Below are 13,149 nucleotides of genomic sequence, written 5' to 3' on the forward strand. Positions count from 1 at the left end.
CCGTATTTCCTCTCAAATATATACGGCTTTCAGTGAATAATTAATTGAAAGCCGTCATAACATTCTGAATGCCTAAACTATGTTTTCCTCACGCCGCAGTATATCAACTCCGAGATTATTAATTTGCGAAATAAAACCTCATAATTAGCCGCGCGTGCTGGAAAGGTGGATTTTTTGGGGAAACCCTTGAAAGCAGCATCCCGTTCCTGGAAGGAAGAACCAGCCAATCACAGCGCGGCTGCCTTCACGCGAAGAGACGCGCACATGAAGAGGCGACCCGGCGGCGCCACAGCTGGCCATCACTCCGCCACCGGTCCCCACTGAAACGAGCCTTCACCGGGCAGCTGAGACGTTAAACCGGATGCCTCTATGATCCAGCTAACCGCGCGGCGAGATATACGGTGTTCAGTTTGCGCAAGGTAAGGCGTTTCGGGGCAGCGCTTGATCAGCTAGCTTGGGGTTGGCTAACCGCGGCGTAGCTGTCACGGGCTCACGTAGGCCAAACTCCGTGCAAAAAATCTGGCATTTTAAGGCGGATTCTCCACCAAGCGGACAGCGCAGCGCCGCGAACGCGTAAGACGATTCCAAGCATCTTTATGAAACCCACACGATGCAACTTCGCGCGCGGGGCACATGTTCCACAGCGCCATGCAAATGTTTTTTCCTTCTTAAAGTGTTTCACTTCCAAGCGGGAGGGCGGCGGCATCGACGGGGATCGCAGATTTCTTTATTATTTTATTTTTTGCGGCGCGCGGTGTCTCTTTGGCAGTGAGCCACGTTTCAGCGCGTTCGTCCGTGGTCATGTTGCACGTTCATTGAATCAAAATCGCTTAGGATGCATCTGCCCCCCCTCCGCGACGGCGATGTCGGGGCGACTCTCCGGCTAACAGGTAGCGCGATGTAACGCCGCGCGAGCGCCGCGTGACGTCATACGCGTAACGTTGATTGTCCGCGCAATAGACAAAAGTACCGTTACTTCCATCAGTGCTTCCTCCGTGGTCTCGTGTCACGCTGGCCGGTCGGCTGCTGGTCTCCGCCGGGCCCGACGCGTCAATCCCCCCCTGATTTAAGTCTTTAACGGCGCCGTAAGTGGCGTCAAGTGGAATTGGTAGAAATGTTCGCTGTAACGTTTCCGCGTGAATGTAACGTGGACGGTGACGCGGGTTCGCCATGAGCAGGGAGATTAGCGAGGGATTAGAGGTATCTCTCTCTCTCCCCCCTCCTCACCCACTCTCCGCCACTGTAGTTGAGAGGGAAATCTGCCATTTACTCCACTTTAAAGTTACTTCGCCGATTCAGATTAATAATACAAGCTATAACCAACACGTGTATTATTATTTTAACGATTCACAAACCACTACAAACTCATGTTTATGAGAAATGTGTATAAATTAATTCACATTTACACTCTGCAATGTCACTTGTAACTGAGTCATTTTACGTTGGAGCAGAATACATGGAATACTTTTCCCACTTCTGCAGCTGTGAAAACCATACAGTGACCGTTATGAGCGGGATCTGTTCTGCCAGAACCGGGCTCCTCTGTTGCAGGGTGTGCGTGTGCATGTCAGAAGCTGGATCACATGACTGGTTAAGATTCCCCATCAAGCGGAGGCCTTTACTGCAGACGTCATATAACCCCGCACACATCTTTACCGCTCAGTGCGAGGAGATCGGGGGGGTTGCGTTCCTTACTTTTGACTTTAATGATAAACAGATGCAGCACAGTTTGGGTCGCGGTCGATGGCGGGAGTCTGCTAGTGATGGACGCGGGAGTCTGCTAGCGATGGAGGCGGGAGTCTGCTAGCGATGGAGGCGAGAGTCTGCTAGTGATGGAGGCGGGAGTCTGCTAGTGATGGAGGCGGGAGTCTGTAAGCGATGGAGGCGGGAGTCTGCTAGCGATGGAGGCGAGAGTCTGCTAGCGATGGAGGCGGGTGTCTGCTAGCGATGGAGGCGGGAGTCTGCTAGCGATGGAGGCGGGAGTCTGCTAGCGATGGAGGCGGGTGTCTGCTAGCGATGGAGGCGGGAGTCTGCTAGCGATGGAGGCGGGAGTCTGCTAGCGATGGAGGCGGGTGTCTGCTAGCGATGGAGGCGGGTGTCTGCTAGCGATGGAGGCGGGTGTCTGCTAGCGATGGAGGCGGGTGTCTGCTAGCGATGGAGGCGGGTGTCTGCTAGCGATGGAGGCGGGTGTCTGCTAGCGATGGAGGCGGGAGTCTGCTAGCGATGGAGGCGGGAGTCTGCTAGTGAAGCTCATCTCCGTCTTCTTACGTGTATATAAATGGTACTTTTAAATCCAAATGATTTATCGTTGAAGCTCATAAAATACTACCTTTCCTCTCTGAGACACAGCCATCCGATACGAGTATGAAAGAACTGTTACGGACACCGGCAGAGATGTTTTTGTTTTGTTTTTCTCTCTGGGGGGCTTGGCGCCGTCTTTTATTACAGCGATGACATGTCGCAGACACACACCTTCGCTGGTTCTATTTCTGAACAATAAAGAGACGTGCTATTTTAAGAGTGAACAAGGTAAAGTCGATTTTAAAAGATGGTTTGGTCCTCAGTCCACATGTGTTTTTTCTCTTGTCCTGAGAAGATAAAAGTTCCTTGTCTTGTTGTAGTGAAGCAAAACAGGACTTTGGTGTCGCTTGATGTTCTGTTCTAATAATAGGCTGTTAAAAATGGTAATACAAGTACATCTGAAACTGGGCCTGAGTAGTAGATTAGGTGTCTGTGCCCACACATGTGCTGTTCTGATGGGTGGCGTTGCTTTCTGGTGTGTGTTTTTTGCTCTATTACAAGATTATTTTCTATTTTTAACAGTGAATTTGTTGTGGAATTCTGCTCAGCGGTGCTTTTAGTGGTCACAGTCATATAATTTATGGTAAGACCGGGGTTTTGTTGAACAAATATCTTGTTAAAGGTTCTAATGAGACATTAAGGGCATTTAACAAGACGCAGCAAACGGCTATAATGCTTCATAAAGAAGTAAAGCAGTAAATTCCTACAGAGCAGCGAAGGAAGTCACTCCCTCTGTGTTTGAGCATGATGTATTTTAACCTTTTTAAAATATTATATATATATATATAACTATGAAACATCCTTAAAGCAATCATGCTTTTTTTTTTGCAAACCAGTTTAATAATATTAAGTATAGATTAAATATTCCATTTTGCACAGTGTGTGTGTGTGTGTCACACAAGCAAACATGTACTTTCCCTCCATTTTGGTCACTCAGCTGACAGCCCCTCGGCTAGAAACAAAAAATAGCTCTTAAATTAAGATGAATATCTGCACTTTGTAGAACTTGGAAGCACAAAAGAGTCCCAGTTGGACATTTTGAATGTGTGTCGGTGGTTTTCAGTGGCTTTGGAAACGCGTTATGCCTCATTTACATACCATGGGTCCTGGTGGCGTGATAAAGGAGGACCACTTGCATCCATTCAGGCTTTTCTTTCTTCTTCTTTTTTTTTTTTTTTTCTAGACTGCACCACCAAGACTGCATTTAGCCAATCAGCCTAATAGACTTGGCTCAGTGACCCTCCGGTGGGATTGATCCGTGCATTGACTCGCCTGCAGGCCCGAAGGTCTTGCAGGTTTCTGCGTCAGGCAGAGGCCTCGCCTGTTGGTCCGCCCCGTCCCGACCGTCTGCCTACGGTTGGCGCGGCGTGTTTGGAGAACTCGGCCGTGTTTTGCATCAGCTTCAGCGGGCGCGCCATCTGGTCCCGCAGCGCGTACATCGGCGAGGAAAATATTGGCCGTTTTCATCTCTTCTCCGCAGGGTTTATTCAAATCAAAAGTCCGCTCATCCTTATATTTTAGAAGCGCCGGAGAACCTTTCAATTCGTTTGTCGGTTTCCTCTGTTGGTGGAAAAATTGGCGACTGGCTGGTTTTTCGAAATTGTTTTTATTTTTCAGCTCCAGCTCTTGTTGACGGTGGTAGTTGTGTCCATTCATAGCTGCCGTTTTGCAACCAACAGTGGTTGTAACCTCGATCAAAAGACAAAGAATTTGCAGCAGGAATATGAGTGGAAGGGAGGAAGGCATCAGCTGTCGGACCGCCAGTGACTGAGTGTTTCTTCCTAAACAATTCTGGTGTTATTTTCCCGGTTAATTGTTTGGTGTTTACGGTCCGAAAAAGTCATCTTTTGTCTGTCTAAGTATTCAGTTTAACATGAAATAAAAACAAGGTTCTCTGGTAGACTAATTCATTAGGGTGACATTTGACTAATTCATAACTCAATCATAATGATAGAAAAAATACATGTAATAAAATGTGCCTAAACACCATTTTAAGGCATTCACCACAGTGCAGCTCTTTGGAAATTGTGACCATTTTTCTTTCCATTCTGTCAGCCAATCGATCTAAAATGAATCTAATCTCATTTCATCGTCTTCCACTCCAACTGCAGTCGTCTACTTTATAAACATCTACAAAAAAAAAAAAGAAGGAGGAAACCACCTTTTTAGTTCTGGGGCACATTTAAACCAAGGGGACAGTCGCCTGGATCGATGCTCGTGTTCTAGTTGCCCTCTTTTATTTTAAAGCAATACTAATACTAAAAGTATCCCTTCGTGGGTGAAGTATTGCAGGACTTAACAAAGCGGGCACACAACTTCATGCTGGTTAGCTGAAATAACAAAAGCCCACAGCTTTAGCATCAGCTGGGGATTTGTAATAACCGTGAAGGTCATCTGAGGTTTTTAATCCTCTACAAATCTGCCCACTTTGTAATATCTGAGGTAAAAAAAAAAAAATCAGCAAACTGCCCCCCCTGAGGCGGCGATCCCGTCGGGTCGCACTAGTGCTGCGTGAATAGACAAACCTAACGGCCCTTTTTTAAATCCTTATGTCAATGTCTTTCACGCTGACGGTCTAATGGGGGCAGTGGTGGAAATACTTGATGACACAAACAATGACACAAACGTTGTGCGTTCTCTCACATGGACTCGGACCGGTAATCTGTCGAATCGGCAACGCGTAATCTCCTTTAGTCCACAACCCGGACAGCATTATATGCCTGGCTTAAAAGTAGTCGGGGTGTGTGTGTCTGTGTGCGTTTGTGTGTATTCGTACAGTAGCCACGGTTTGATACTAAGCTCTTTTGTCTATTGTGAAACACTTTTTACATTGCAGTCATTTACACAACAGCAATTCTTTTGATTTGTGCACCTAAGGTGTAGCTTTCTCACACCTTCACCTCGAGCCTTGTTTCACATTTGATGAAAGCAAATGAAACCATTTCATTTTTATTCATTTTTCTTACGTTTCCAAAACCTTTTTAAATGTAACATTTTGGTCAAATGTGGGCCATCAGCGTTCTATATTTAAACGCTGTAATTACACGGTCACAGCGGCCAGCGCCACGCTTGGCTTGGCGCTGCCCGCTGAGGCGGAGACAAAGTGCCAGCGAGCTCAGCTGTGTGGCAACAAAGGGGCCGTGTGCAAAAGAACCATAACAACAACAACAACAACAACACTGTAGAATCAATTCAAAGCAAAGGCTTGTGTTGCAGCGCCATATTCAACGGGAATAATAATAGTTCCATCTGGCCCCGCTTTACTGCGGGTGTGTTTTTGTACTCGTCCTTCAGACAGCGACGCATCCACAGTGTGTTGTGTCGTTCCTCGGCTGTCAGCTGTTGTTAGTCGCTGCAGAAACGGGGCCGATGGACGTCTTGTCTCTTGCCGGTTCGTCTCGGGCCGGCTCCGTCGGACGAAGGGTCTTCGGGTTGGCCGCGCCGAACCCTCGCAAACCGCGACGACAAGCTGCAGTGCTTTCATCTTTTAATCCCCCTGCAACATCGTCCGACGTGTCACCATCGTGAAATGATCTCTGTTTCTTTTGTGTGTGTGTGTGTGTGTGTGTCACTTTCTCCTGATGACAGACGTGAGCCATGGCTGAACCGAACCCCTCCCGCCCCCAAAGGAAGATGTCCACCGCCGGGGAGAGCGTGTACAAGGTGCTAGGGCTGGAGAAAGGAGCGACGGCCGAGGACATCAAGAAGGCCTACAGGTGTGCATTAAGAGGTCTCCTCTGAACGGATTCATTTCTCTTCTTTCTAATTATTACATTACTTCCTAAAGCCGTGGCTTAAATGAGTTTAATCCCGGGCAAATACTGCCTCATAGGTGGTCCGATCACTCAAGTGTTGCTGAAGAGCAATAATCTGATTTGGGCGGAGGCGGATACTGAAACCATAATTTTAATAGTCGTCGTAATGAGTCGCCGCTAACGATGGAAAATATGCAAAAGTTAATCGAATCGGAACCCGATCACTTGGAAGCCTTTTCCCCACACGTGGCATCGTTTGATTCCCTCCCGCGTGCTCCTCCTCTCTCCCGCCAGGAAACTGGCGTTGAAGTACCACCCGGATAAGAACCCGGAGAACCCGGAGGCGGCGGAGAAGTTCAAGGAGATTAACAACGCCAACTCCATCCTAAATGACGAGACCAAGAGGAAGATCTACAACGAGTACGGCTCCATGGGCCTGTACGTGTCCGAGCAGTTCGGGGAGGAGAGCGTCAAATACTACTTCCTCATGTCCAAGTGGTGGTTCAAGGTTCGTGCTGCGGCCCGCTGGCGGCCTTCGCCCATTATAAAGGCGCCACATCTTGCTAAATTTAAACATTTTAAGTCGCAATATAGGTTAATATAGGTTAGGGCTTTCTGTTTTTTTTACACAGCCAGGTGTAACATTGATATTGAAAATCCAAATTCCAGCAGTATTTGGCTCAACTGTGTGCAAAACCCTCAGGCCGTTGACCAAATGACTCCCGCAGGGTCTGGTGCTGTGCTGCACCATGTTCACCTGCTGCTGCTGCTGCTGCTGCTGCTGCTTCTGCTTCTGCTGCGGGAAGTGCAAACCACCCGACGACGAGGAGAACTACCAGTACGTCGACCCCGAAGACCTGGAGGCCCAAATCAAGGCGGAGCAGGACGGAGGCGAGTCTCAGGCTCTCGTTTTTGTCATCCATTGTTGTGATTAACTGCGGTCCACGTAGGAGATCGACTCAGGCTGGGGGGGGGGACTATTTAACCATGGCACATTTTTTTATTATATATATAATATAAGTATTAAAATGTTATTACATCTTAATGTTAAGTTAATGGAGGCCTTTTGTTCCATGAATTCATTTAGCCACCTGTTAGCGTCTTCTTTCTTGGCGACGTGTAAAAGCTTCATAATTCACACAACAGGCGTATCTGGGGACGTGTTTGGTGACCTTCATTCAGGGGTCAAACATTGACCTCGAGACGCGGGAACTGGAGATGCAAAAAAAAAGCGTCATTCCTAATTTATTCCTGTTTCCCTGGAAAACCCCCAAAAATGTGCTCATCCTAAATGAAACCTTTCAGTCGTTGAGATGTTGGGCCAACGTAACAAAGGGCTTCTTTCTGGAATTTAAATCCACATAAGCTTGGTTGTTAATACTTCTTTTATTTATTCACAAGTGGTTGAAAGCTTTCTGTTGTTGTTGTTGTTGTTGGTCTCGTGTTTGCTGACCAGACACTTTTCTCTGGATCAAAAACAGACGGTGTTGAGCAGAGAGGCACCCAGGCAGCTTTTGCAGGGTTTTTTTTTAATTGCTAAATGAACAGAATAACTTCATTTATATTGCGCCGTTAAAAACAATCTTACAAAGCGCTTTATGGTTCAAATACATTATAAAAGTAGAACTATTTGGATTATAATCATCTCCTGTAACTGCATCCGCTCGGTTGAAGGTGGAGCGCGCAGCGGGAGGATGACGGAGACCTCAGTTTGTGCGTCAGTGGCTCCGCGTCCTGTTTGTAGAACACGAGCCGTCTCCCCTTCGATCTACTGGAGGTCGGACAGCATTCAATGGCATCAACGTTATCATTTAACAACAAAAACTATGTGTCAACAAAGCCGTGTGTTTTCAAGGGTTCCGAAGTGGTGCGAATGTCCGGATGCTTTTGCACGTTTGTTAATGTGCAACCAGCCGGCACCGCGACGCGCTCTCACGCTGGCGGATTCCTGTGTTCACGCTCCGATCCAACAGGTTACACGGTAATCATAGGCCAGCCCAAATCTAACCCGGGCGCGGACGGCCCAGAAGGCCCGAGTCAGCCCGCCCCCGTGCCGCTGCCGATGCCGATGCCGATGCCTCCCGCCGAGGCCCAGTCGCCGAGCCCGGCCGGTGCAGCGGGGGAGGAGAACCCGGGAGGGACCCTGCCAGAGTCGAAATGACTCGTAAGAGCCGCCTCGTCTCGGCCCTCCGTCACGTCGTCCCCGCTTGGTGTGTCCGTGTCGGCTCGCTCGTGTCCTGGCTGCACGTTGTCCCCCATCAGCACGGCACCGCCGCATCCATCCCGTCACGCCGCCTGCATGTCGTCTCCATGTCACTGTCATTAACCGCTGCCTTTTTCTTCACCGTCACCTTTGTCACTCGTTAGTCATTTCATGTTTCTTTGTCCCCTTCTAGTGTCATACTGGCATCCATCTATCCATCCACCGTTAATAACCGTAGCTGTGTTTTTCTCAGATATTGTCCGGTTTTTACATATTTAAATTAATATTTGCTGTAATGGGGATTATGATATGGAGACGGTAACGTGGCTACTTTCCTCCCCCCCCCACAGGAAAGTGACAGTGGGGATGAGCCTCAACTAGCAGAAGCAGGTAGGAGAGTTATATTTCCTTATGGGGGGGGGGCCACCAAGCAACGGCGTTTTCCTGTTTGTGATCTGGATACAGCAGCTGTTCAATCTCTGTCTTTCTCCCCCCCCTCCCCCTCCCCCCCTCTCTGCTTTAGCCTTTCGAGCCCCTACTATGATCCAGCCACATTCGACTGCTGCCAGAGAGCAACCAGCTGAGAGCCACCAGCAGGCCCCCGGCCCCACACCTCAATCCCGCCCCCCCCCCCGACCCACCGGATCTACCCTCCTGGACCACATCCGCAAGGTGGGCGCCTAAAGGCCCCTGGGCCCCTTCGTTGGAACTCAAGTTATAGAGACGTATTCATGCAAAATTAAACTACCTACTGGGCTTGAAAAGGCCAAGCGCCGCCCCCCCGCCCTCCCTCCCCCCCCCCCCCGCTCCATCTCCCTCCAGGTTGCTACATACTTTTAGCCTAGCCTGCGGCTACGTGTGATCCTGCCAACCGTTTCAGTCCGTCATGCAGGACCGGGCTTAACAGCGCCTCACTAATCTGTTCTGATCATCCCTTAACGAAGCCGGGAGGACCGGGCTGCCGCAGTGAGCTGCAGGGCCGCGCCATCTCACTATCTGCCTGCTAACGGGACTGGCATTGACTCTCTCCGAACCTCCCTCACGTCTCCCTCCATTTTGGATTGTGTACGTGTCTTTTATTTCTTTTGTTACATTCCCTTCCCTCTTTAACTCAAAGAAAAAGGATTTTGGAACGCCGCTCGTGGCGGCTGCACGGCGACGTGCCTGCGGAGGACCTTATTTTGTCGTCGTCCTCGTCCTTCAGTCTCAACGAACCGTCGCATTCCGCATTCAATATCGCATTGACGCCGCCTTCGCGTTGATCCTTTCAAACGCCGCGCACGCTGCCGAAGCGTGGTGGTTGGATTCTCCTCACACCGGGGACGAAGCGGAACAGAGGAGACGCGGCTCGGCCCGAAGCGATCTTTTGACGTTGCGTGTCTGAGCCGAAGCCGGGCGGTGACGGCGCAGCAGCGCCCGCGGTGCCGTCCAGGCGTTCCTCTCCAACATGCATGCATTGTTTCTGTCCCGAATGCACGCGTTGTTGTCATCCCTTCCCCCTCGGCCCGGCACACACTCATGTACAGCACTGGGATACAGTCAGCCCACCAAACCAGAAAACTGCCTAGTGCGCACACACACACACACACACACACGCACACACACGTCATGGTCACTGGGCTGCAAAAACGAGCCAGCCAGATGTGTGGACTGAAACGGACAACGACAGATGCCATAGCGTGGAAGAGAAATACGTCGCTCGTCAGATCGCTGCGCTCCGTCTTTTCTTGTGTTGCAGTCAAACTCTTTGGCAGACCGACGCCAACAGCTCCATGTAGCGTGCCAACCCACGATCACTCCAGTCGAGCCCCATTGGTCTCTGGAAACGCCATTTGTTGTTTCTTATTCTCTCATATACGTTTGGGTCTATGCACCTTGCAAAGCGGGTCCGTTCCTTTCAAATGGTTCTGATGTAAGTCCAGGGTTTTATTTGACCTCTTACACACCAGAACGACCAAAACTGGCCATTTTTAAGTTACTTGATGAAGCGTGAACTCTGGTCCAGATCCATTAAGACTGCATTGCGAGGGGAGGTCATGAGGGATTCGTGAAAAAGGTCACTGAGAATACTTGTTCCCGGCTGTCTGGCTGACACGTGTCCCTGTGCCGGCCTTTAGGGGATCTGGATCAGTGTTGTTGTTTCAGCTGCACAGAACTGTGATGATGGCCACAAAGAGGGTTTTTTTTTTTTTCCACAAACACATTTTTTCTTTTTCGTTAGGGCCGCTCCTTCAGTGCTTTAGCTCACTTAAATGTTCTTGAAACCATCTGGTTTTGGGTTGTTTGTTAGAAGGGAGCGTTCACTCATGGTTAGGTTACTTTTTAATAGCGGTTTCCTCTGCATGGCAAACGTTGACGCTGCAGCTCGACATGGGACCATATGGAAAGTTACGGTCAAGGTTCCCTGTATCATCCTTTGAATTGAAATGTGGTATAAACTGTTAAAATGGCACTAAAACAGACTGGAGCAAACTCCATTTTTAGTGAACAAAACGTTAGATGAGGCAATTCTTAAATACCTACATGGTAACGAATAAATGAAGGTTTAAATAATAGCAGCATTGTGTGTCTGTTCTTTCTTCTATAATAATTCTCATTATGTCTTTACACTCATAATGGAAATTCTCCATCAACTTTTTTTTTATTTTTTTTATTTCATTAAAATCCAATACTCCTTAAAACCTACATCCCATCTCTAGCTGCAGCAAACATCTTTTCATGGTAGCTTTACTTTAAGGGACACAAATGATTAGTGGACAGATTTTCTCTTGATCAAATAACTGACTAATCGTTTCAGCTCAAGCGGCTGAAGGTCTTTTTATCGAGTTATTCCAGCGTTCCATTGTTACTGATCTGTACAGAGGGCTTTTGATGGAGGCGTCCGGCTGCGTTAAGAGTCTTATGAACCAAAAACCTGTGTTTTTATTGAGTCGGATTCTGCCGTGTTCCGTGTAAAGTCGACCTCGATGCGCTTCGCCAGGTCTAGCAAGTCAATATCGTGGGGATGGTGTTGAGTAACGTTTACTCTACTTGATACATACTGTGAGTTTCATGTTTGATTACTTGCCACACAGGTGCTTTGATAAATTGAACGTGCTTTACTTCTGGAACATGGGGATTATTAATGTGGCGACATCATCACCGGGTGGGTTTTTGTTGATTCTTCATCAAAGACTTAATTGCTGTCAGCGACTTTTTATTCATCTGTTTTATTGTCTGGGACCCACCGTGAGTCCGAACTGACCCCGCGGAGACAGAAACATTCTCGTGTGTACGTATCTAGATAAAAAAAATAGAAATCTTCCTATCAGACGGTGTTTTAAAAGGAGTTGTTTGACATTTTTGACTCTACTGATCGCATTGAAAACTTTTAAGAATGTTTACTCTGGTCAATACGTCAATGTGCTGTTGAGAATTATTGTCTCGTGCAAAATACTGTCGCTTGTAGGTACATTGTTTTTTTTTCTAAATGTTCTCGCTGTCCGCTGGCAGATTATTCCTTTTGTTTTCCTCCCACAATAAATAAAGGCCATAGTGTGTCTGTGTCAAGCTCAGCTGCTAATGCTCCTCAATGTTAATATTGCCTGGAAAACTGCACTAGAATAATGTAGACCTCCACGTGGAACCAGCAATCAGGAACACTTTCATTTTGGTGAAATACAAAATGTTCCCAAACCAGCTCGGACTGATGCTTCCTTCATTGACTTCTGTCTCTTTAACCACCGATCTTTAAAGAGGGACTTCAGATCTCGAATCAAAAGCGTTAAAGCAACGAGGCCACGATGCTCTGAATGAAGACATTATTTATTATTTTTGTAATTGTTGTAAATAACTCGTAAAAATGGTAAATTTTCATTATTGTGAATTGAGACGTTTAACAAATTAACGTCTAACAGTGTAATTTGTAATTTGTTTTCTTTTTTTTTTTCATTTGTCACATAATGGCATAATATAAATGTAATATTACTAATGTGGGGGGGTCAACTTGTCGCTTATGTTGGCTGTTCAATGATGAGTGAAGTCTCCCTTGAGTCCGGGTGCAGCGCTTCGTGCTAACCTGATAGCATACGCTCTGGTAACATGAACTCAATGCACGCGAATGCTAAAAGCTGTTAGCATGGAGCTAACGTTCTGCACATGATTTGTGGGTTGGTGTTGTCTTTAATTGACTGACAAGTAGGACAATCCACTAAATTGCTGTATTTCTCTTCGTAGTGACGAGAACATGTTAAAACGATTAGATCATGGTGAGGACATTTTTATCGATGATGTTTTTTTTGAGGGGGGGGGGGTTCCATGTGGACGATGTGTAAATGATTTAACGTTAAATTCAAACGAATAAAAAAAACAAATGTTTTTTTATTTTTTATTTTGTCATTCATTTGCATTTGGGTGTAATTTCCCCATGAAAATAATAAAACCACTGTTAAAACCAGTAAAGGTGTGTTTTTGAGCCCATTTGCCCTTTTCTTTTTAATGGTGTCTGTGGAAATAAATGTAGTAAATAAATTCTTGGGGGGATACACAATAATGACCTAAACATTGGGAGTGGGAGCTGTTGGAGAGGCCTGAATAGCTGTGCGTCGGTGTGTACAGTTCACTCGGCTGCTTATAAATAGTCTAGTAATCCCGTTAATAGCTTAGTCTATTTAGCCAACTCCATTCTGGGGATTAGGAAATACCTTTGGCTGACCTCGACGCTATCTACTCGATTATCAGGAAGTTCACAAAGGTCAAAGGTCAGCGACCCGAGGTGAAAGTGTCTCTGGGTCATATCGTGGAGGGAGTTTGATTCAACATGGATTCTGGTTTGAAATCTGGTTATTAGGGATTAATTACATTGTTGTTGTGCTGTTGACATTTGTTTACGTTGATCTTGATCAGGATTCC

At 47.2% G+C, this 13,149-nt stretch overlaps 1 protein-coding gene across 3 annotated transcripts; it reads left to right on the plus strand.

Annotated features, from left to right (window-relative positions):
* The first annotated feature begins 216 nt into the window (after nucleotides 1-216).
* dnajc5ga (DnaJ (Hsp40) homolog, subfamily C, member 5 gamma a) lies at nucleotides 217-12,694 on the plus strand. Of its 3 annotated transcripts, none has more exons than XR_005709886.2 (7): nucleotides 217-419; nucleotides 5,890-6,017; nucleotides 6,351-6,564; nucleotides 6,785-6,947; nucleotides 8,030-8,266; nucleotides 8,610-8,649; nucleotides 8,783-12,694. XR_005709886.2 is itself a non-coding variant. In XM_040160281.2 (7 exons), exons 2-5 carry the CDS (start codon nucleotides 5,899-5,901, stop codon nucleotides 8,215-8,217), a joined length of 684 nt encoding a protein of 227 aa, XP_040016215.2. In that variant the 5' UTR covers nucleotides 217-419; nucleotides 5,890-5,898; the 3' UTR covers nucleotides 8,218-8,220; nucleotides 8,610-8,649; nucleotides 8,783-12,694. The 3 variants fall into 3 exon arrangements, 2 of the variants coding, with proteins under 2 accessions (XP_040016215.2, XP_040016216.2); XM_040160281.2 differs by having other exon boundaries at nucleotides 8,030-8,220; XM_040160282.2 differs by lacking the exon at nucleotides 8,030-8,266 and having other exon boundaries at nucleotides 234-419.
* Nucleotides 12,695-13,149: the final 455 nt, after the last annotated feature.

Source organism: Gasterosteus aculeatus, chromosome 18, assembly GCF_964276395.1.
Source record: "Gasterosteus aculeatus chromosome 18, fGasAcu3.hap1.1, whole genome shotgun sequence".
Taxonomy (NCBI): Eukaryota; Metazoa; Chordata; class Actinopteri; order Perciformes; family Gasterosteidae; genus Gasterosteus; species Gasterosteus aculeatus.